The sequence below is a fragment of the Mauremys reevesii genome, linkage group 20 (assembly GCF_016161935.1).
Source record: "Mauremys reevesii isolate NIE-2019 linkage group 20, ASM1616193v1, whole genome shotgun sequence".
NCBI lineage: Eukaryota > Metazoa > Chordata > Testudines > Geoemydidae > Mauremys > Mauremys reevesii.
In genome coordinates this window covers 17,465,134-17,489,639 of record NC_052642.1, presented here as the reverse complement: position 1 = coordinate 17,489,639, position 24,506 = coordinate 17,465,134, and the positions used below count along the sequence as shown (strand labels likewise).

At 46.5% G+C, this 24,506-nt stretch overlaps 1 protein-coding gene across 10 annotated transcripts in view; it reads right to left on the bottom strand.

The window, feature by feature from the left end:
- The window catches only part of ACACA (acetyl-CoA carboxylase alpha), a 207,377-nt gene that overhangs the window by 38,319 nt on the left and 144,552 nt on the right, over positions 1 to 24,506 (bottom strand). For all 10 annotated transcript variants that reach the window (XM_039507941.1, XM_039507936.1, XM_039507932.1 and 7 more), the window contains 5 exons: positions 14,068 to 14,211; positions 13,308 to 13,428; positions 9,040 to 9,136; positions 6,299 to 6,395; positions 5,388 to 5,523 (listed from right to left, as the gene is read on the bottom strand). In XM_039507941.1, the coding sequence (XP_039363875.1) occupies positions 5,388 to 5,523; positions 6,299 to 6,395; positions 9,040 to 9,136; positions 13,308 to 13,428; positions 14,068 to 14,211 (595 nt within the window). The remainder of the gene's footprint in view (positions 1 to 5,387; positions 5,524 to 6,298; positions 6,396 to 9,039; positions 9,137 to 13,307; positions 13,429 to 14,067; positions 14,212 to 24,506) is intronic.

Sequence of the window (24,506 nt, the reverse complement as noted above, 5' to 3'; positions counted from 1 at the left end):
CTGGCCTGCCGGGTGACCGCATAATGTGCGGTGAACGTGTGTATGGAGGACCATGTCACCGCTCTGTAGATTTCCTGGGTGGGAACCCGCAACAGAATACCCCGGAGGAAGCCTGCGCTCCGGTGGAGTGCGCCATGCAAAGAGGAGCAGGCACCCCTGCCAAGTTGTAGCACTCCCGGACGCAGGACATGATCCATGACGAAATTCATTGGGAGGAGACTGTCTGCCACAGCTACAAAGAGTTGAATAGACTTCTGGAACGGCTTCGTTCTCTCGACATAGAAGGCTCGTGCTCTGCGAATATCCAGTGAGTGCAGCCTCTGCTCCCTCCTGCTTGAATGTGATTTAGGATAGAACACTGGGAGGAAAATGTCCTAGTTGATGTGGAATTGGGAAACCACCTTCGGGAGGAAAGTTGGGTGTGGTCTGAGCTGAATCTTGTCCTTACAGAACACAGTGTAGGGAGGCTCTGATGTTAGGGCCTTCAGCTCAGACACCCTCCTGGCTGAGGTTATCACCACCAGAAACACCACCTTGTAAGAGAGACAGAGCATGGAGCATATCACCAGTGGTTCAAAGGGCAGCCCTGTCAACCTGGAAAGGACCAGATTGAGGTCCCAGGCTGGGACCAGCTGTCGGACGTGCAGGTATAGCCTGTCGAGCCCTTTGAGGAAACTGCTAACTACAGGGTTAGCAAAACAACGACCGGTTTTCAGCACCTGGATGGAAAGCCGAGATAGCAGCCAAGTGAACCCTTATTGATGACATAGACAGCCCCTGCTGCTTAAGGTGGAGAAGGTAGCCCAATGGTATAGAGGCGAGAGTGGGCGACAAACTGTGTTGTGTTGATCAGATTGAGGTGGGTCTTCCACTTGGCTAGGTAGGTAACCCTGGTGGAGGGCTTTCTACTCCAAGGAGGACATGTCTTACCAGGTCTGAACAGGAAAGCTTCAGTAGATTCAGTCATGGAGCTTCCATGCCGTTGAGGTGTAGTGACTTGAGGTTCGGGTGCTGGCGATGACCGTGATCCTGGATCAATAAATCCGGGAAAGGCAGCAAAGTGACTGGGGCTTCCATGGACATTTGCAGGAGTGATGCATACCAGTGCTGGCGGGGCCAGACTGGAGCTATATCATCACTGAAGCCTGTTCCCTCCGTATCTTGAGAAGAACCTTGTAAACAAGCGAAATGGGTGGGAACGCGTAAAGGAGATCATCTCCCCATGGCAGAAAGAATGCGACCGCGATGGAAGCCCGACTGAGACTCAGGAAGAGCAAAACTGCTGACACTTCCTGTTGTGCCGTGTGGCAAATAGGTCTATCTGGGGAAATCCCTACCGATGGAAGATGGAGTTTGCAACATCTGGGCATAAGGACCACTCGTGGCCATGGAATGACCTGCTGAGATAGTCCGCCAACTCATTCTATACCCCGGGAGGTACGATGATTGCAGGTGTATTGAACACTCTATGCAGAAGTCCCACAACATGAGGGCTTCCTGCCACAGAGGAGAGGAGCGTGTACCCCTGTTTGTTGATACAGAACATCGCCATGGTGTTGTCTGTCATCACTGATGGACATTTCGAGTCCTGAGGTCCCCAGCCCCCCCCCCCAGAGATGATGCTGATGTGTCTAGAGAGAGAGAGAGAGGAGGGAGAAGAAGGGGCCCTCATAGTACCTGTGGGTGGAGTCAGCCACCACAGGAGAGGCAGAGAACAGCAGGGCAAGGTTACAGCCCTGTCCAAATTGTCCCGTGATGGTCAACACACCGAGGCTAGCCATGACTGAAGAGGCCGAAGTCTGAGTCTGACGTGCTGCACCACATAGGTACAGTGAAGATGAAAAAGATGTTGCCGAGGGCTTGGAACCTCACCTCCGGGAGGTATGCCCTGGCCTGGGTCGAGTCCAGCATCACCATATAAATTCTATCTGCTGGAGACATCGATTTCCCCTCATTCAGAAGAAGGCCCAGATTGTCGAACATCACTCTGATGAAGTTGACCTGTGCCTCCACTTGAGCTCTAGAGCGGCCCTTGATGAGCCAATTGCCGAGGTACGGTAACACGACTGCCGTGCACTTGGTGAACACTTGAGTCGCTGACAGGCCAAACAGGAGGACTGTAACTGAGAGTGGCTGTTGTTCACCACAACCCTGAGGTATTTTCTGTGGGCCAAGTTATAGCTATGTGAAAGTACGCGCCCTTCAAGTCGAGGGTGGTGTACCAGTCTCCTGGATGCAATGAACGGATGATAGAGGCCAAAGAGACCATGCAGAACTTGAGCTTCTTCATGAAGTTGTTGAGTTCTGGCAGGTCTAGGATGGGCCTGAGCCCGCATTTGACTTTTTGTATGCGGAAATACCAGGAATAGAAACCTTTGCCTTCTGCTCCTGAGAAACCTCTTCCATTGCCCCTAGTGAAAGGAGTGAGTGCACCTCCTGTATAAGGAGTCGCTTGTGGGAGGAGTCCCTGAAGAGGGACGGGGAATGGGGGGGTGGAAGGGCAGAAGGGCACAGAATTGGATGGAGTATCCCCTCTCTACTGTGTGGGGCACTGAGCGGTCCAAAGTGATAGGGGATAGTCGGTATGGGAAGGTAAGGCAGAGTAGATCCAATTCTCGTTCTGGTGCACTGACCTTGACCGAACCTTCAAAAAGGTCAATTTGGGGCCGGGAGGTGGTTTGGATTGGCCAGAGCCCTGGCCTGAGGATGGGTTCAGCCTTTTCCTGCCACTCCTATTCCTCCTCTGGGAACTGCCCTGTTGGTTCTGTTGTTGGTAGAACTGCAGAGGAGATTGTGGTCTGAAATGTTTCTGCTGTGTGGCAGGAGTACGGGGGCCCAGTATTGGAGGGTGGCTCTTGAGTCTTTTAGGCTATGAAGCCTTCTATCTCTCTTTTCGGAAAACAGAGTCACACCCTCAAAAGGGGAAGTCCTGAATGGTCTGCTGGACCTTGTGCAGCAGACCTGAAACTTGGAGCCAAGAGCCCTTTCTCATGGCCATGCGTGTAGCCATCACCCTGGAGATCGCAACAGCTCTGTGTAGCGCCGCCTGCCGGGAAGCTCGTGAGATGAGCTTGCCTTCCTCGACCAAGGCCGAGAACTCGGCACAGGAGTCTTGTGGCAGCAGCTTTGCAAATTTTGCCATTGCTCCACATGTATTATAGCAGTGCCTGCTAACAATGGCCTGCTGATTTAAATGTGGAGCTGGAACCCGCCCATAGAACAGACCTTTCTACAGAAAAGGTCGAGTCTTTTCGCTTCCCTGTTCTTAGGAGAAGGTCCCCGATAACCCTGCCACTCGCGCTGGTTAGCAGTGTCCACGACCAGGGAATCAGGCAGTGGGTGCGAGTACAGATGCTCATAACCCTTCAATGGCACAAAGTAGCACTTTTCATTGTGCTTGGCTGTGGGGGGCAACGAGGCTGCGCTCTGCCATAACATTTTGGTCATGGCACATAGTTTTGATGAGAGGGAGGGCAATGCATGCGGGTCCAGAGGGCGCTAGGATGTCCAGCATGGGATCCGCGTCTTCTATTACCTCCTCTGCCTGAATGTGCAGGCCCTGGGCAACTCACAGCAGTAACTGCTGGAACACCCTGTTGTCCTCCAGAGCTGGGGCTATAGTGGTGCCCGCCAGTGCTTCATCTGGCGAGGAGGAGGAGGAAGCCCCCATAAAGGGTGGCTGTTCCCTCCCCTTGGCGCCCACAGGGTTCCGTGACTCCTGGGGATCCCAGGCTGGCGCTGACTAGGACGATGCCAGGCCCATAGATGCCTGGACGGAGGACACCATGCTGGGGTTGCAGGCGTCGCTGCCGATGCACGCACCGATGTTAATGTCGGTGCCGATGTCAGCGCAGTGGCAGTCGTCTGTGCCAATGCTGGTGCTGATGGTGCCGCAGCCAACGGCATCAATATATGTGGTGGTGGTGCCTCAATAGCTGGCTGCGGTGCCTGAGAGATCTCCTGGGCTGCAGGTCCCTGAGGCGAGGAAGGCAGAATGAAAGTAGCCAAGGCTACTGATGTTGCTGCTGAGTGTGACCCTTAGCTCTGTCCCTGGGCTCTATATTGAGCACCATGAAGGCGCGACTGAGGGTTTGTTTTTATAAAATTAATTTTTTTGATAAAGTGGAGTTGTCACCCTTGGGCTTGTCTACACTGGGGTTTCACATTGAGATAAAGTGTCAGCACAAGTCATGGATAACCTGGACACGGATTGTCTACACCAGAGGCTTGCACAAATGCAGCTATATTGGTGTAAAAAATCCAGTGCAGACAAAGCCTACGAGTCAGACCCCGTGTAGACAAGGCCTATGAGCCTAGAACCCACAGCAATGCACCTTCAAGATCCACTTATAAAGAACACCGGAAGGAAATGCCACCTCCTAAGCAAAGAATGTTCCAAAGAAGCCTTGCCAGCCAGAGGAGATGGCGGTGCAAAGCCTGAACAAGGCAGTTCTAAAATGGGCTACAGCTGATTTTATCCCCCAGATTTAAAGGGCCAGCTACCAGCAAAGACCATGCATGGAAACTGCAGAGTTCTGGTGACCACACAGGAAAAGTGATGGAAGGTCTCTTTAAGGTTAGTAAAAGGGGCTAAATTTCTCAATTATTTTAGAACCAAGGAGTTTGGGTGTCAGACACCTGAGATTTTCCCAGACAAATCCGTGGAGTTTCATGTATTTGGGATAATTATGCCCTGGTGTTGGCTTTGCTATGGTTTCATATTTAACTAACAAACATTCCAACCATGTCCCCTGACTCCATTACATATGGTTCCATGTTGTGGGGTAGAATCATAATTGTGTTCTATAACCTGGCTGAAACCTGGTGCATTTCCAAGACTTCCATCCGGTAATGAACTGAAATGCACTACAAATTAGAACAGCAACAAAACAGGGGCAGAGGATAACCTTGATGCAAGCAGGACCTCTAAACTCAGATGTATTCATAGTATCAATTGGTCCAAGTATCATAAAGGTTAGAAAGCCTACAGTTACCCCCCTTCATAGCAATTCTGTAGGGCGAGTCACATATGCCTTCAATATTCCTGCAGTCAGCTCTTGTCCACATCATACAAGAGACTGGACCCAGGCTGCAGCCAGAGAGGATGAAGCAGACAAGTCTGTGTGTGCTATGCTAGGAGAAGGCAGGTGTGCACTGGTTACACAGGACTACTAAGAGAGAGAGCTGCTCTCCACTATAACAAAGGTCAACTAGAAGAGGGGAAAAAAACCCTGTAATCCTAAAGGGAAGTCATTGACACTGTCAAAGCACATCACACAACCTTTAGGTCTGTGTCCCCATAAGAACAGTTTGTTTCTCTTGATATCAAGAACCAAACTGACGGTCATCCCCAGCACACGAAAATATATCAATGGGCTGATAATCACCTTTCATTCCACCAGAAAAGCCTCTCCAGTTGGCAAAGACCATCAGAGGGAGTCCCTCCCGGTTGAAGTCTTTGATAGCCTGAGCAGTCTTAAAGGCAGAGTCCGGGAACCACACCTGACCAGCCTGTTGGATTATCTGTTGAGGGGGGAAATGGTATGATTTGAATGTTTTGTTAACGTGCGACTTACTATCAGAAGAAAACAGATACAGCGAGAGCTCCAATCTGAAACCAATGCTGACCAGCGTAACAACCTGTTATAAATATTACAGGGCCGCAGGTGCACTGGAAGAATGATGCACAGAGGAACGAAAGGGCACTAACTCTAAGAGTTTACAAAATAAGATGCTGATCCTGCAACTGACTTCACGTGAGCAGATCTCTGCACCCATAGAGAGCTCCAGTGACTTCAGTGCAATAAGGAGACGAAAAGAGCACTAAGGAGAGAGGAAGCAGGAGTGGAGACATAGGCAGGCCAAGAGCTGGGAAGGCAGAGACAAGGGACATGAACATAAAAAAAGAGCAAGAATTTCAGAAATGGAGGTGAGGTGGCCCGAGCAGCAGGAGAGGATGATGATTTTGGCTTCCAGGTTTCCTGATTCTAAGACTTGTGCTTTAGCCATAAGATCCTTCCCCTCTTTCAAAAGAGAGCAGGGCTAGCCTCCACAGAGATAAGCCATCTCCTGCCTGTCTATTCGGTATATCCAAGGCTCTCTCTCTGTACGAACAGAGCCAGACAGCCAGACAGCCCATTCACCAGCTCTGAGAACAGCATATTAGCATACAGGCAAAGGCTGATCAGTTTCTTGTCTTGCGGGCCAATCTTCCAAGAAACACAAAGAAACTTTTCAAAGAGGCATCTGCAGAGAATGACTAACCAAACCCCAGCATATGTTCAACAGCAAAACCTACCTTGGCCTCAGAGTCCAGGTTTGCAGGATCAGCAGGGATACTTAACTCCACTGTTCGGGTTTCTACGGCAACTACTCCTACAGGTATTCCTCCCAGTCTGAAACCAGATGAAACAAATCAAAACCCACATATTTTATCATTGTACAACTAGTCATTTTTTTCTAATCTGGCATCAAAACACTTGAAAATAAAAACAAGAGACAAACAATGCAAATCAATGGAGGGAAGAGTTCAGGCATGTGGCTGGATCATTTCAGAGCTGGATTTACAGCTCTCAGAATAAGACCAATTTATAAAATGAATACCCCCCAACAAACCAGAGCAGAACAAACTGAAGCCTAGCATTTTGCACTAGATATGGGACAGTTATGCACTTGCACAGGGCTGCATCTCTCCTAGCATGCCACTGCACAGATTTTCATAGAATCATAGAATATCAGGGTTGGAAGGGACCTCAGGAGGTCATCTAGTCCAACCCCCTGCTCAAAGCCGGGCAAATTCCCAGACTTTTTTCCTCTCTCTCTTTTTTTTTTTAAACCCCAGTTCCCTAAATGGCCCCCTCAAGGGCTGAACTCACAACCCTGGGTTTAGCAGGCCAATGCTCAAACCACTGAGCTATCCCTCCCACAATGAAACTATCTTCATCAGGAAATATAACCTTGAAGACCCAAGCCTTCTGAGCCGCCTATTTACAATCCCAATGATCCTTCCACCCCACTACCAGTTGATCAAAATCCCTATATACCACATGTTGTACAGAAGACTGCATGACCCAGCCACCCCAATTGCCCTGCACACTCTACAGGGATCCCCCAAAAGTGAGGAATGGTGATGGGCAGATGGAAGGTTAGTGTTTTATCTATTAACCCTCACAGCTGCTGGGTCATTACGGGGGATAAAGGGGTCTGGTATATGAGCACAAGGAGGCAGGATAACACGTGTGTCAGGGAAATTCAGCCTCACTCTCCATTCAGTCTACTAACTTCCTAAAACAAAAGGCAGCTGCTTGTGGCAACAGCTGCTTGCAATGGCTTCCTGATGTTGCACGAAAGGGAGTCCCAGCACAGACAACCCCTCTCTACTCAGCCATCTCAAGTTGGATGACAAGCACCCCAGGCACCAGAAGTGACAAGGCCGATGTGCACTAGGGGGTTTGAAAATATTCCTATTCACAATGATTAAGAGTCCGGCTGGAAACTCGTAATTGCAGAAGCCGTCTTAAATTGGTAACTTATAACGTCTATATTAGGGCCCATGTGACCTAATAAAGAACATCTTTATCCAAGTATTACAGTTATTTATTGAACTTGAAAACAGCTCAAAACAACTTCTGTTTTCCATTATACTTCATATAAATTTCATCAGGCTAGCACATGAAGACGCTACATCTTGTTTTATAGTGTGTCCCTGGACAAGTTGCCCTGGAATAATAAAAGACAATTTACAGCCAACAGCACGCATACTCCAAACATACATACAAAAGATGAGTTTTGGCAGCACTTACAGTAACAATCCCAGAAGAATACAATCATATTTATTTTTTCAAAATGCCACTGCTTTTGAAAGAAGTCTGCTCCACTTGTATTATAGATACACACACGTGTAGGAGACTGAATCCAAAGCAGCTCAAAATGTGTCAGATGGAAAGAAAGTAAAAGTCAAGCCAGGTATATTCCTGAACAAAGACTGTCTGGCTTTGCTAAATAATTGATTTTGTTTGGGATGTTGGCTAAACTTACAGCAGGACCATCAAAGAACCTTACAAACATCCGATTAAATCTGAGAGGTAGGTTTTATACACAGTTTCTTGATGGAAAAACTGAGGCATGGAAACGTTACAGGATTTCCTCAAGGTCAAACAGCAAATCGGCAGTTGAGCCAGCAGGAGCCAGCCATTCTGCAAGATTTGCCATCTGATGGCTTTTCCTTCTTGGCAGCATGAAAGTGCAGGGACCTACTATACTGAAAGAGCTACAAAGGCTGGAGTTATTTTCAAGACTGGGATCTAAATCTCAAGCTAACATGGTATGTTTTAGAATCTTGAGCAGGTGCCACTTGCCACAAAGATAAGGGAAAGTGATTGTTCCAGAGAGAAAGGTGAGCACCAGACGCAAGTCCCCAGGGCCGCTTGTCTCTGCAACGTAAGCTAGACTGAGATCAATCTTGGCAACTGCTCGTTTGGAAAAAGCTGCAGGTTATTCTATGCTGGGATCACAGCTGAGTTACTCTCTTTTCAGAGTGGGTGATAAAATTTAATAGAAACTTACTTTTTTTTTTTTCAAGTGGGAAATGTAAGTATCCAGCAATCTGCAGTTTCTTCCAGTCTACTTCAGTTTTAGCTGGACTTTTTTTTTTTTTTTTTTTTGGCAAGTCAAATGTGACTGTGAAGCAATATAGTCCACCAACTACTCTAAATTATGTCAGAGCCACAAGAATGCCACCCCTCTCTATTACCACGTACAGTAGAAAGGTTTGTCCCTAGGAATCCCCTGTTGCCCACCCACATATGCTCTTTCCGCCCAGCATTATAGAAGGCTAAAGTTATCAAGCACCCTGGGACAGACAGAAGGAATTATCAGTCCATGTTCAATTCACGTAGCAGAGACGTGTTCTGCTGAGATGATAAATTTGTTATCCACATCCATCCACTCACCAGTTGTGTCAGAATGTGCCAGCAGAAACACAAAGCATCAGTAAAAGCTAGATTTCTACAAAGGTCTAAAAAGCCTGTGGGTACTTACCTAGCTCTGCCAACCACAACTGTTTGTGCCCAGGGCTGCATGATCTCTAGGAATGATCCCTTGTCAAAGAAACCACTTAACCACTGGCTTTTTTGAGCTACAAAAAGGAAGGGGGGGGGGACATAAACAGCTGTTAAAATTGTAGCAAGACTCCAGTTTAACAACTTGGGGGCTGGGCTGGGCTTTTTTGTTTGTCTGCATTAAAAAAAAACAACGATGATAATATAAGGGAACATTTGACTGCTGAGCATTTGTCTGCCTTCAGCCATCATGTCCTATTTCATTTGCTAGTCTGCATAAAGAGAGTCATTTATCAGCAAAGGCATCATTTATTGTTAAACGATGGGCTTTGGATAGCAGAGGGACTTTGCATGCTTTTAAATAAATAACTGTTTTTTTTCAAGACACTGCAAACATTTGTCAAAAGGCAGCCAAGTCATTAAAGATGTTGTTTTTCAAAATGACTATTTCTAGTTTAAAAACCTAGCTTACAATTTTCTCTTGATTCTGCCAAAAATGCTGTAGACAGATGCGCATTTAAGAATAAATGAGCTAATGATATTTGAACACTAGACATTGCATTTGTGTGCATCATACATTGGAAAAATAATAGGATTGAATCTCTATGTATAGCCCACATATACAGCCCATAAAGTGAATCCTTGCTCTACTAAAGATAAACTACATAATGCACATGTTCGTCCCACACTCTTCCAGATGATATAGAGAACCATAATAGTTGGCATACTAGATCAGACTTTCTATCCAAGTCCATTTCCCTGAAAACAGTGATGGCCAATTCCTGGTGCTTCAAAGAAACAAACCCTTTTCTAACAGTGCTCCTAGATGATTGTGCAATGCTGAGAAGAAGCAAATCCTTCCTGACCGCTGAAGAAAATCAAGCTCGTGCCCTGAAGCATGATTACCTTGACTGTGCTACCTATGCATAACTGGTTATAAAATTATCCAGTGCTTTATAAGAGGAATCCATTATCTGACTTCATACCCTCCTATATCAGTGATTGCAACAGACTGACCATATCTCTGTGTGAAGCAGCATACTTGTTGACTTGTATTGTATATGCATTCAAAGCAGTTGATAATAGTGTAGGAGAGAGCAGGACCTTTAATAACTGCTGGAATCATAGGGGATTAAAGTGTATTTTTATGTATTTAATTTACAGACCGTTCTTTGGTTCTCACTAATGTAATATCTGCACATCCCTTACTGTCAGGATAAAGCCTTGCTACTATACACCTGTGAGACAGAGTGCAATACCATTACCCCCATTCTACAGACGAGAAGACTGAGACACTGAAGGTTAAGTTGCCCAGCTCTCCTGATTCCAAGTCCTGTGCCTTCACGGAAAGACTACCCTTGCTTCCTACCTCTTTTACATTTCTACGGATATTCATCATGCCAAACACCGCCAGGAACAATAAAGAGAGAGGCTGCATCATTTTATGACTACTAATGCTTGTACTCTCTATGCAAAAATAAGGGTAATCCACGGTCATGTTTCAGGGTGCAAGAGGACTGCCTGCAGGGGGCAGCAATGCAACATTAGAGAATGGACCCTAGATGCAAAGTTTGTACTGAGATCTACTTTCCGAACACAGATTTCTAAAACTAAGTACGCTCTGAAACTGGGTCAGGGCTGCATCTCTTATGAGCAGGAAAGGGCACTATGGAGGGATTTGACTTTCCTCTGTTACTGGCCACTATCTGATCCAACATCAACAAAAGAAAGAAAATGCAGAGGAGATCACTGCTCTGTTTTCTGCAGTCCTCCAGACTGTGGCAGCCATGAGCACCAAATCATGGCACTCAGGATACTCTATCCACCCAGGCAATAAAAATTACTCTGTGGGTAGCAGCTTACAAAGCTTGCACAAAAACACAGCCTCCCAGCTTTACCCCTGGGCACACAGCTTCTGAGCAATGCTTTAATTTGAACAAGCACCTCTGCCTCCGCAAACCCAAGTCTAAAACCAATTAAAAGTGGAGATCCAAGCGAGCTAACCTCTGCTGACTTAAACAGGATGGAGAGTGTTTTATCAAGACCAAACTTGTAATTACTGTGTTCTACATTCCTTGCCTCCGTGGCCCCACTGTAAAATGTGACCATCCATTTCAAAATTATCTCTTTATCATGAGCCCAAAGCTGATCGTTTAGATTCTGGCCTCGTGTCGGGCGTCAGTTTGAAGAATATCACAGCACTATCTCCTCTAATAAATGGCTTTAACTTTTCACCTAGGAGATATCTGCTTTAACTTATCACGGAGAATCATCTGCTTTCCTTAACGCTTCCACTAAATTAAAATCTGAAGTCACTCGATTTGGAAGCTGGTGTTAGCTGCACTCAGACAGCTGGATGAATTACTGGAGAGATGATGAAAAAATATTATCCAAAACCGGAAAACTTAGTTTATCACAAATCTCATTTTATCCCTCAAACCTCATTAATAACAGCGGGGATAATGGTCACCTAGTTTGCAGCTTGTCCGCACATCTCTTGCACGCCTCCAAAAGGGAACAGTAGGGGTTCAATCTTTTGCGATTGTCCCAATCTAATTATTGTGTGAGGTCTGCCACGCTAGCCAGAGATGGATTCCTTTATGATAAAAGCTTTTATTTGGGAGGATTTAAATTCCAAAAACGGGACAATTCCTTAACTATAAAAAGCAGCTCTGAATTGCAAATACCGGTATGCTCTCTTACTATCATGTGTAAATTTTGTTTTTTATGGCTCTTCAAACTGATTATTTAATAATCTCTGAAAAGTACATGATACATTTGGCTTCAGCACTCTGATTCCCTGCTCCAACCTGTTCTCTCTCCTTTCAAACAGTAACATTCACATGGCTTCCTGGTTAGTTACAGAAGCAGAGAATATTTCCAGTCCAGGAGCAAACCTGGATAGTGTCAGGGTCATTATCAAATCTCAAACGCATAATGTGTATTGAGGGCGGGGAAAGTCCAGGGTGTGGTAGCAGGCTTTCCAGGAGGCCCCATATTGCATTTGAGTTCAAGTCTGGGCCTTTCATCTCACAAGGCACTTTCCTGTTAATCTTAAAGGAAATAAAATCAACCAGGACATCGGGGCAATGTCTGCGAGAAAATGTCATCTGCAACATCTACCTTCTGATTTCCATTCAAATCCCCTACTGCTCTCAAACGTATTCAGTGCAGAATTTAAAATAAAAAATTCTACTTTGGGGAAAAGTGAAGAACTGTGCAATATCATTAGGGAACTTCACAAACTCAAGCAGAACAATGATTAGGGCTTGTCTACACTTCAAACGCTACAGCTGCGCTGCAGAAGTGGATTAGGTCAGTTTAACTACGTCACTCAGGGGTGTGGATTTTTCCCGGGCTGACCTAACTTTTTAGCCCTCAAGTCCCATTCTCCGAAATGAATGAGGCCTGGTCTACACCTAAAATTTAGGTCAACTGTGGAAAAATTTCACAATGAGCGATGTAGTTAGGTCAACATACCTCCCCAGTATATGCAGCTAGGTGGATGGAAGAGTTCGCTTTGATCTAGTCCTCTTTGAAACAGGACTAATCAAAGCAAGTTAACGAACTGTTAATGGGTGTCAGCAGGGTCCAGGTGGACAGTTGGCAGAGTCACACCCCAGCTTGCTGAGAAGTAAATGTTTGTGCAGGCAAGCTGTAAGTCATGTAGGTGGTTTTGACAATTTTATGCTTAGTTTGGTTTCAATAGGCCACCTATTAAAATAGTTTTATTTAGTAATGCTGGGGGGGGTTTGCCAAAATTCAACCTACTGTTTTTTAATCATCTTCTCACCTGGATTTCTTCTATCTACATCTGACACACAAAGAGCCTGAATCCACAAACCTTTATGCAACTAGTCCTTACTCACACAAATAGTCCCACTGAAGTCTATGGAGTTACTTGCACGAGTAAGAATTATCCACGTGAGTAAGGGTTTCCAGTACATAAGAGATTTATCACAGACATGGTCATCCTTGCAGTGGCTTCAGTCCACTGAAAATGGAGTCAGTGGCTAGTGCAGTATCCCCACTTTTCTAATTATAACCACACTGCTCTGAAGCTAGTAGGCGGCAGCCATTCCGTTCAGCATCATCAGTGTACTATCAATAACAATACTTGGTGCTGGTAAATGCCAAACTACATGACTGAAGTACATATTTTGGAGCTCTGGCTGTCATTTTAATGCCAGTAGAGATCTTGAAACCAGCTGAACTATCACACCACCTGCGCGACAAAGATGTACATACTGGGACTAGGACGTCCAGCCAACATCCAGCGGGGATCATAGGGAGTCTTGGTGGGAACAAACTCAATGACCCTGTCTATAGGATCCTTGATGGTGAGGGTAGGCACTGGGCTGGATACACTCTAAAAACAAACAAACAAAGCAAAAAAAAAAAAAGGGATAAATTGTCCTACGGTATTCATAGCTCTGCACCAAACATTAGAAATGCAAATGAACTGGCTGATGTCATCCCAGTTCCTGTTGCGCGTTACCGCCCCCTTTCCAGACAATCCCAATGACTGCAGCATCCCAGTGTCCTTGCAAAGGTCTGAAGAAGATGGTACATTCACTTTGACACTTGCGTGAGACTTCATTTGGCATATTTTGCACTTGGTTTACTCTTGAGCTTCAGGTGCTGCCAGCATCTACCGGGCTCGCGATTTAATTTAAAAAAATTGATCAAAGCCACCTGACTCATCTTACCCACTATTTCCAGAAGACAGGAGACCTGTGTGTTCGCCTGGCTGCAGAGCAACTCACATCTACAGTAACTTTGCTGGGGAGGGGAAACTTTTAGCATCATTTCTATAAAAGACAATCAACTGTACACGTAAAAACCCTGCTGCACAGATTACTATGGACAGTTTGCCAGCGGGGTGATGTGCACAGGGAATTGGCAGTTCTCCAGTGGCCTCTGCAGTGCCCCAAAGAACTGAGTGAAGTGAATGCCATTAGCCAGTATAGGCAACGGCAGCATGCACTGCTGCACCAATGAGACTTACCTTGGGCATATAGGACAGCCACTGCAGAATGGTGTAGATGCCTTCAAAATCATCACTCACAGTGCTGTGCGTCACGCCATTGTTGTGCATGATCTGGACCCCGCCCAGCTGGTTGTTTGAGGTGTACACCTCCCGTCCGAGCACCTTTCAAACGAGGAACAGACAACGTGAAAGGGTAACAAAGAGCCTCTGCTCAGTCTGTCCCATGTCCGTGTGTGCATTCCAGTCCACCCTTCCAGCAAGTCCTACCACTCCAACAGTCATTGCTGGGGCAGCTCTTTGAACAGCAGTAATAAATACGGGACCTTCTCTAGACCCCCGAGTGCTATACAAACATTCACTCTCCTGTCACATTTTACAGCTGGAGAAACAGGCACGGGGAAGTTACATGGCTTGCCTTCAGTTACACAGCCAGGGAGTGGCAGAGCTGGGACTAGAACCCAGGTCTTCAGTTCACTAGACCAAAGCTGCCCTTGTGCAAAACACAGCAGTGGAACTGACACATTTAGGCCTTTAAGGGGGAAAAACCACAGCCCTGCACAAAACCCAGTATAGCACGTGAGCACAGACAAAGAACCGGTGCCTCCTTGGAGGGGGCAGGAAGAATAGGACTGTGACTGCTGGACTTTCAATTCTCTTACGAGGCTCCATCTCTAATCTCAGCCCAGGCACTGCAGCTCTTTTCTCATTCTCCTGCTGTCTCTTTCCATTTGCCCTCTCACTGACTGATACACTGATCTCTCGGTCACTCAGCTTTCTGCTCCACTGAGTCCATATTACTAATAACACCTCTGCCACAGCCAGTTTACCTCATGAAGGCAGGAGCACATCATTACAAAATAAACTCATAACTTTGACATTCTAGCAAATACATGCCGTTTGTTATTTTTATGGCTTGAGTCTTTCTAACAGGCAGAGGGCATTACATACCTGTTTCATTTAGATCTAAAACAAATTCAAACCAATCCCTCCACCTCTGGCCCCAAACAGCTAGTTTTGGGGGGAATGGGGCTGTGGGGAAAACCCAGAGGCAGAAGCAATTTTAAGTCATTAGGGCTGCATTGTCAGTGCGGAAGTGAGGTTCAGATCTGGTTTCATCTTCATGAATGCAAATGACTTGAAGTCCTAAAACTTCCCATAGGGAATGTAACCCGTCTTGTTCAGAAAGATTTCAGGGAAATTAGTAGGGGGCTTAATTATTTTAAAGTCACCTTTAAAAGAAAAAAGGTGTTGAAATAATTCTATAATCCTGTGGTTTGTTACATGTATGTGCGTGACTAGAACCAGAGTTCAATACTGTCGGTCAATTTCAGAGGGGCAGATACCCTCAGCAACACTACAGCTCCTGTTAACTTCCATGGGAGCGCTCAGCACCTCTCAGGATTTGGCCAAGAGCTGGGATTTCGATCGAACTAGATAACATGCATAACTACAAAAGTTTTTGTTGATCGTAAAACTAAGCTAAAGTACTCCGACCTTATTCTTCATGGCAACAATTGACCAGAGCTGGGGTCTGGAAACCTCTAAGCTCTGCGCCCATCGACAGCACTGCACCATTTGCCCGGTGCAAGCCCACTTTCCTCTGGAGTATGGAGGCACAGGCACCAGAATTCTTTACAAACAGTAATTCATCCTCGTCAAACCCATGTGAGAAGGGTATTACCCAGATTTTACACATAGGGAAACCAAGGCAGAAGGGTTAAGAAACTTGCCCAACATCTTGGCAGTCAGTGCAAACACCGGGATTTGAACTCTGGAGTTCCTGGCTCCCACTTCCCTTTATCCCCCCCCAGAAAATCATGTGCCATGACCAGCATTTTACCCCCACAAGTTGAGAAGCCAGGAGTGAAGATATAGGTTCAGGGACAGGTAAAGACTGGCCTCCAGATGGGAGGCACAAGTCCTCTAACACCTTCCACGGAGGAAAATAAAAAGAATTTTAACTCCCTATCTTCAAATGAATGCACACGTACGTACATGCAAAATGGGCCACTGCTTATCTAGAGACACTGCAGACAGCTCAGGTTTACCGCTGCTGACAGGCAATGAAAACTGTCTAATATACTGCCTGCTCTTGCCCTTAAATCCCGTTTTGGAGATCAAGATAAATATGCAGTTCCTTTCCCCGAGTGCTCCAGACATTTGAGTGAAGTGGCAGAGCACTGGGAGGCTCTGTGCCACTGAAATCACTGTGTAATACTGAGCGAGGGCCATATTTACTTATCAGTGTATTTGTCATCAGAGGCATCATGGTTCCCAGATGCATATAAAACAATATTGATGAATGGTAGCTCACCTAATTTGTGTGTTATATTACATGTATGTACACAGGTGCGTGCACTAACCTACGGACTGAGTGCCATGGGAGGGATGAGTAATCTGAGTCAGGGGCGGCTCCAGGCCCCAGCACGCCAAGCGCGTGCTTGGGCGGCAAGCCGCGGGGGGCGCTCTGCCGGTGCCGCAAGGGCGGCAGGCAGGCTGCCTTTGGCAGCTTGCCTGCGGAGGGTCCGGTAGTCCCGCAGCTTCGGTGGACCTCCCGCAGGCGTGCTTACAGAGGGTCTGCTGGTCCTCCGCAGGCAAGCCGCCAGAGGCAGCCTGCCTGCTGTGCTTGGGGCGGCAAAATGCCTAGAGCCGCCCCTGATTAGAGTATATGCAATCTTTAAAAGAAAATTAAATTCTGGTTTAATCACCATTCAAGCACAAAGCAAACTACATGAACTACCTTACCACGTTCCCTGCACTACAGGAAGCGTGCGTGCGTTTAAGAATCAGTCTCCCAGCATGCAACCTGGTACTTAGGCATGAATCCACTGGACTCCATCTTCCCCCACTTCTTTTGTGTGTGTTCTCCTATCCACTTGCAAATGAGCAGAGAATCTGTCAACTCATCTCACATACATGGTTTCAGACTGGATTTCAGCTAAGGTGCCAGAGGTTAAAAGGCACGGAGGGGCTAGCCAGCTTATAGACAATGATCATTTGGCTCGAGAAAAAATGAATGCAATAGCTCATCCATTTAGCCCTGCTAACTACCTCATCTCTGACCTGAGAGGACTACATTTTTAAAGGCTGACAAGTAATTCAATCTCCAATTAACAATTTTAAATGGTGCAGTGTATATTACTGTATAAATGTTTCTGCAAGAAAATGTCCAAGGGTGAAGCAGAATGAAATGGCTGGAGAAGTACAATACCAATGCCTGTGCAATTAAAGGTGTTCTTCAGTGGGACACACGGGCAGCAAAGACACTAGCGCACTTTAGAAAAGCTGATAGATAATTTAGACAGACAATGCTACACAAGCCCTGTGTGTGAAAGGCCGCTTAGGAGCAAGCTGTGTATCCAAAACCATAACACCCCCATTCGAAAAAGCAAACACCAACAATGGAGGTTCTGTGACAAGCCAAGCAGGTGGCTTTAAAATACCCTAGGAGGGAAGTGGTGGTGACTGGAGCATCTTACTCAAGAGAGAGTCAAGGCAGCACCAGGCAGCAGCATCAACCTTATGGTGAGCAGCAGTTTTATGGACCTGACCATGTTCACGGAAGGGTTAAGTTTGCACAGAGGCTACCTCCTGGGAGGAGAGGTTTCCAAGCACTTAAGGGACCAGTAGAAATCCTAGTTCCCAAGCCCAGCAGCCGTTGGACGCAGGGAAAGCACGGAGAAGTGAGGAGTGGCGGCGAAGGTTGATGGATCTGATTTTACAAAAAGCACATGTATATTATACAGATATAATTGCATACTGGTACTTCTAACATCTCTTTTTGTGCTTCATTTGATAGCGCAGATAATCAGAGCAGAATAGTCATTAACAAGGAAGCACTGGACACTGAACTTCTGAAACCAGCCTGTCTGCTTAAAAATAAAATGTACTGGATCCCAACACTACAAGAAAGTGAAAGTACGACAAAATCAGGAGACTGTGTCCCCCTCCTCTGCTCCCGTCCCACACACTTTGCAATAAGGGGGAAAAGAAGCTACTGGGAATGAGTGACTAATGCAGAGACGGCCCATAGCTGCCAGTACCTTCCCTTTCTGATGTTTCTAGGCAAGGGCCAGGCTGCATTTGATCCCCTGCTTTCTATCTCAATGTCTTTGCATTTTATATACAATTACAGCTTTCTAATACAGCAGCTCAGCTCTGGCATTTCCGATCAGCAGCAGATAGCTGCTCTCTTGGTCTAGGAAACAAGCCTGGTTTTGTTTACACTAACAGCCATCCCATCAATACCACCACAATGCTCCTCATAGCACATCCATTACAAATAAGCTAGAAATGGGACTGAGACCACCAGGCCTTGAGATGGCAGTGACTTCTGGTCACTACGGCTCTGGGCCAAATTCAGAAAGGCAAACTAGAGGTAAAAGGCTCCACATCCCAGTGCTAACTCTTTAGGCCACCCAGATCTCCATATTTTCACTAATTTAAGACAGACCTTTCATACGGCTAAGAAGGAATCTATACAAAAACCCTTACATTAACAGAACATTACAGCTGCACAATTAAGTACTCAAAAGGAAATGCCAAATCTAATGTTGCATGCATTACGATACAGCTTTTAATTACATGAACAAATACTATTTCTCAGATAATGTAGTATTTTATATTACAACCTTAGATACATATGTAGTATCTATTTCATTCTCTTCTACTTATTTAATGGATCATTATGACAATGAAATTAGTCTCTTTATTGACTTTGGGGGAGATTTTCAAAAGCACAAAGGGGAATTGGGAACCTAACTGCCCTTCACGTCTTTGAAAATTCCCCTTCAACATTAGTATAAATGTCATGTTCTCTAAAATAGGTATGTTCATTTTGCCAGCACCCATGGACTCTAAATCTTAGCAGCCAGCAGCCGTCATTAGACACATTTCCAACAACTGAGCTGTTACTCACTGAGGCAGTTAACTACAAAACTAGTTTTGCTGAAAACTTAGTGGCCTGTGTGTGTGAGCAAAGATGAAAGATCTGAGGAACTGAGAACACAGGGCTAGAATGGAAACTGTTATGGCAACCTTAAATATTGTGCTTGAACTTGCTATTGTGTTCACACGAGAGAGAGAGAGAGAGAGAGAGACTTAGCTTATAAGAATTGAACACTGCATTTTATACAAATAATATATGGTAATTTATATCCCACAGCTTATATAGTGTGTGTCGGAAATTAGAATTGGAAAGAGACACACACATACAATCGCTAGCAGCATTAATAAACACAAGAGAAATGATCATAGTAAGGGTCTCAACAAAAATTCACATTGCACTGACTTAAAGCCAAGTACCATTATTTGTGGTTGAGCCTCGGCTTTCATTTTTATCACTCAGCACTTCTGCTCTGCACATTAACTTATTAGATGATGGGATAAATGGCATCTGGGTACAAGAGAACAGACCTAGGTTAGGATGCCAACATGAAGCATGTTCCTTGAAACGATGAAGAGCTGAGAGCTGTGCTTCTAAACACCCTGGTTCTCGAGTCTTTATCCTATTCACATGGTGGCATGAACGCCCCCCTCCTCTCCATCTGGGCTTCCTGTTGGAAACGGATTGCAGCTCTTGCATTTCTAATCTGTGAATGTGTGCAGTGCCTGCACTTTTAATTTACGAGCGTTCGGTGGGGGACCTTTCTGACTTGGGAACATATTGGCTCAGTCTAATGTTTGGAGATTATTAAAGTCAGAGCTCTGCTCCACTATCAAGTCTACAGATCTTTTATTTAGAAGATATGGTGCTCTAAATGCACAAAGAGCTCCCTGTCACCTTCACATTAAAGCCCCTAGTGCCTGGTAAATGGAATTATATAGCTGTCATCTCCTTTCCCCAAAGTTTTAAGAGTACAATGGGCTCATTTTTTCACACTCCATCCCAGCTTCAGAACTAAGAGACCTACTTTATATTGATTTAAAGTCTCTGAAATAAATAAACCTGTTTCTCCACTGTGATTCACAAGAAATTCATGATACACTATTGCATGATATATTTCAAGCTCTGGCTCCAGCTCTCTTTTTCCTCTGGTGAGTGATGGGGGAGGCGGGTGGGGGAAGGGGGGCTGCAAAGCTGACAACCTGATGGTTACAGGAAATGGCTGCTGACTGCAAATCCAGATGCCAGCATTGGTGATGGTGGAGCTGGTTTTTTGGGGGAGGACAAGGGGGTGAGAAGAGAGCAAATAAACTTGGACGCTCGAGGGCGAGTGGGGAGGAGGTGGCAGCGCACAGACCACATAACTGCAGCAAAGGAAAGTTAAGTACCTCACTGTAACTGGAGTTTTTCGAGACGTGCGACCCTCTCCGCAGTCCATCGAGGATACACATGGACTCCATGTGCCTGAGACCGAGAAGTTCTTGCAAGCAGTGTGCGTTGGTCCACGCCTGTGCCCATGCTCTCCTTGTGCTCACACCAAAGGCATAAGGGATGGGGAGGACCGACCACCTCTCCAGTTTCTTCTCTACCGTGAATCTTGTCATGATCCAAAGCAGAGGGGTAGGAGGGCAGGCAGTGGAATATAGACAGGGAGCACACATTTCTAAGAACTCATTACAATCAGGTAAGTAACTTCCCCTTTCTTCTTTGAGTGCTGGTCCCTGTGTGTCCCCCCAATGTGGGTGACTGACAAGCAGTACTCAGAGAGGAGGGAGATGCAAGGATGCCAGTGATATAGCTGCCAGTAGAACAGCTGTCCCAAAGGATGCCTGGGTTCAAGACTCCTCTGCTAATGCATTCTTTGGGACAGTAGCATGTCTCCGAGGTGCCCATTTGATATTTGCAGGGCAGTTAGGCGAATGGGGGGATGGAACTCCATGTAGCTGCCCTGCAGATCTCAAGCCGGGACACCTCTTCAACTCATGCTATGGAGGCTGCTTGTCCCTTTGTGGAGGGAGCCCGCACCCTGTAAGGGGAGGAAGCCCTGCCAGCTGATAGAGGAAGATACTGCCAGGGATCCACAGGGATCCTCCAAGGGGATATGGCTTGTCCTTGTACTCATTCTGCTATGGCAATGAGCAGTCTAGGTGACTTTCTGATCTGTTTTGTTCTCTTCGGGGAAAAAACGCCAATGCTTGTCTCACATCCAGGGAATGAAGTCTGGCCACTAGTTTGCTCTTGTTAATAAAAGGTTTGAAATTGAACCCTGTGCTCCTGAGCAACTTGTCCCTAAAGTCCAGGAGCTCAGAGTAATTGAGGAAATCGTATCTGGTGAGATGGACAGTTTGAGATTCTAAGTGGAGGGCTGGTAGATAAACACCTTCCTCTCCATACAGTGCCTAGCCTCTTCCTCTGCAAGGGTGGCCCTTGGATGATGATGTCTGGATCTTTCCATGGCCGCCTGAACCATCCAGGAGTTCGAGGCAGGGTGGTTGAGCAAGAACGCCACTCCCTTAGTCGGGGCAAAGTATTGCTTTTCTGCCCTCTTGGGGATAGGGGCACAGGGAACTGCCGTGTGCTGTACAGACCTTGCCAGGTCTAGTGAAGCTTAATTCACAGACAGACAGTGCAACCCAATTGGATTCCGTAGGCTGTAGTATATCCCGGAGCTCATGCTGAGAGTAGTGGACCTCCTCCAAAGGAGATTAGGAGCTTTTGCGCCATTCTCCATAACACCTCTTGAAATGGTCTATAATCACCTGAGGGAGATAGTGAGGCTGGAGCAACCACCTCACTGGGTGATGAGGATGATATCCCTGTGGGTACCGGCAGCACCAGTTCATCTTTCTCAAGCTTGAGGCGAGGTTCTGGTTGACCTCTTGCAGAAGACAGGTGGTCTGACTCCCTGTTGGATCAAATGGATTCCAGGTACCATGCATAGGAGTCCTATTGGCCCCAATAAGACCAGTATGGGGGTCAAAAGTATGTTGCAGCAGTGCCCAAGGCATTTGGCGCCACCAGTCCTGAGGAAGCGGCCCCTGTTTGTGTGCCCGAGCCTGGTTCCAGGAGATTCTTGATCCCTTCTGGGCTGATCACTCAAAGTGGAGGTGAATCTGGTTTCATCACCATGTCTGCCTGTCCCAGCAATGAAAAGGTCAGATCCGGCTCCATCAGTCCCATTGAAGGGAAACTGTGGCTAGTAGATGGGTTGGGAGATAGACTCCATTCACAGTCCTCAATTCCCACTGGTGTCAGTGTCTCTCTCTGGTGAGGACTGATCCCAATAATGAGGAAGATTGTTGAATATCTTCATCCTCCCGGACCCACAGAGTGGTAAAAGTCACCAGCCCCTTTGGAGAATGTCTCTTGTCATTCCATGTCACCGGAGTAGAGGTAAATGGCAGTTTGTTACAGGGTCATGACAGTATCATCAATGAATGAGTCTCCAACCTGGTGGGTTTTGAGGGCACCAGTGGTTCCCAGTCCTTCAGGTTCTAGATTTTCGTTTTACTTGATACCGTTAAGTCCCTGCGGCTCGGGTGTGAAGACTCACCTTGGACAGGTCAGGGAGGGATTTCTCCTCTTAGAATGTCTCGGAGGGGATCTCGTTTTATGTTTGAGAGAGCATCCCTTACTCTCAGATGAAGGGTCTTTCCTGCCTCTCCTTTTCACTCTGGCAGTACTGGTGGTTGTCACTGACTAGAGAAGACCAGGGGCAGGAGACTGCAGTTTTTGAAGCCTGGTGTCCTGGGCATAATCTAAGTCCCTGGGAAATGACCAAAACACTAACCAGCATCAAAAACCTAAGACTAATACATCTGAATATATACATTACAGGAAGAAGAGAAGGGATCAGCTTCGGACAGTGGAGAGTTCTGGTGCGGCGGTAAGAAGGAACTGGCGAGGCAGACGCACCACCCTGCCTATTATACCCTCGGTGCAGAGCACCAGAAGCCCAGGCTCCAGCTGAGCAAGGACATCTACACTGCTATTTTTAGCCCATAGTACGAGTTGACCTGGCTCTGAGACTGCAGCCGCAGGTTGGGTGGGGGGGGCGTTATTTTGTTTTTTTGCAGCGTAGCCGTATCCTCAGGCTCTCTCTCAGGAGCTGTTCTTCCAGTCTCCTCGTCCATGCACAAATCCCTTCTATCAGCATTTGGTAGCACTTTCAACCCACACCAGGGGTGTGTCTACACTGTGAGAAAAATACTTGTGGCAGCGAATTTCAGAGCCCAGGTCAGCTGACTTAGGCTGCGGGGCTAGAAATAGCAGTGTAGATGTTCGGGCTTGGGACGAAGCTCACGGGCTCTGAGATCCTCTCCCCTCGCAGGGGCTCAGAGCACAGGCTCCAGGACGAGCCCAAACATCTACACTGCAGTTTTATAGCCCCACAGCCCAAGCCCTGTGAGCCTGAGTCAGCTGACCCGAGTCAGGAGTAGACGTCACTTCCACTTGTGTTGGTAACCCATCCACTTTGCAGGGGGAATGCAGGCTAGTACCAATAGCCGTGCGCCCAGAAAGACAGAGAAGTTCTCTCAACTCACTGAGCAAGAATCAGAGTAACTGAGCTTATTGCAGCACAAAGAACCATCAGCTATGCCCTCATCTAGCAACAGCACGTACAGCACCAGTGAGGAGACAGTGACTCGGGTACGGCTTTGCAGTGTGGCTATGCACACCCACACTCAGCACACCTGGGTGCTAATCGCACAACTCTGCGGTGAAGATCTTCTCTGAAGGCCACCAGTCCCTGTAATTCAGTCACCATTGGGGTGAAATGCTGGAACTGGTTAAACGAGCACAGAAACACTACACAAGATGTTCACTGGAAACTACAGAAGGAAATTCAGGTAGGGAGAATGTGGGCCAGTATGCTAGAGGTAGCAGCCCCTATTCCACATATAAATGCAGATATCTGCCCAGCTTTGTACACATACAGATATACTAATAGAGATCCATATTAAAAGTGATAGATATTTGGGCAAAGGAAAATTAAAAAGTCAACAGAAATCTGTTAGACTTTCTTCCCTCAGCAAACATAAAGGGACTGGTAATGGGATGTCTGGAATGTAAATCGTCTCTAATGGGAACAATATACAAATATAACCACTTAAAACAAGGCAATTAAAAATAAAATGAATAAATGGAGAGAGGTGTTTATTTTGTTGAAAACACTTGCATTTGCCTGAAGTCCAAGCATCTGTCCTGCTTATGTTCATTTCTCTGCAGAGAGCTGAGCACCTCTGTGTTACCAAGGGGGCCAGCTGCAACATATACCTAGTGAGCCAATACAACATGCACCCAACCTACCTAAAAAGTGTCCCTCAATGGGGTGATTTAAAAAGAACAAGACACTCTCTCCCCCTATCACCAACACTGTGTAATTGACAATGGCTCCCTTGCCTGATATGTACTCAGATTTGGGCTCCCGACACAAGCTGACTTTGCTGGGGCTGAGAGTAATGACTGTCTGTGGTGGAGAGGCGCAGTGCAGTTCAGTAGCACACCGAGATTCTGCACCTGCTCCAAGATGGTTGAGTGACCAAAACCCCCTCCCCTCAGCAAATCACTC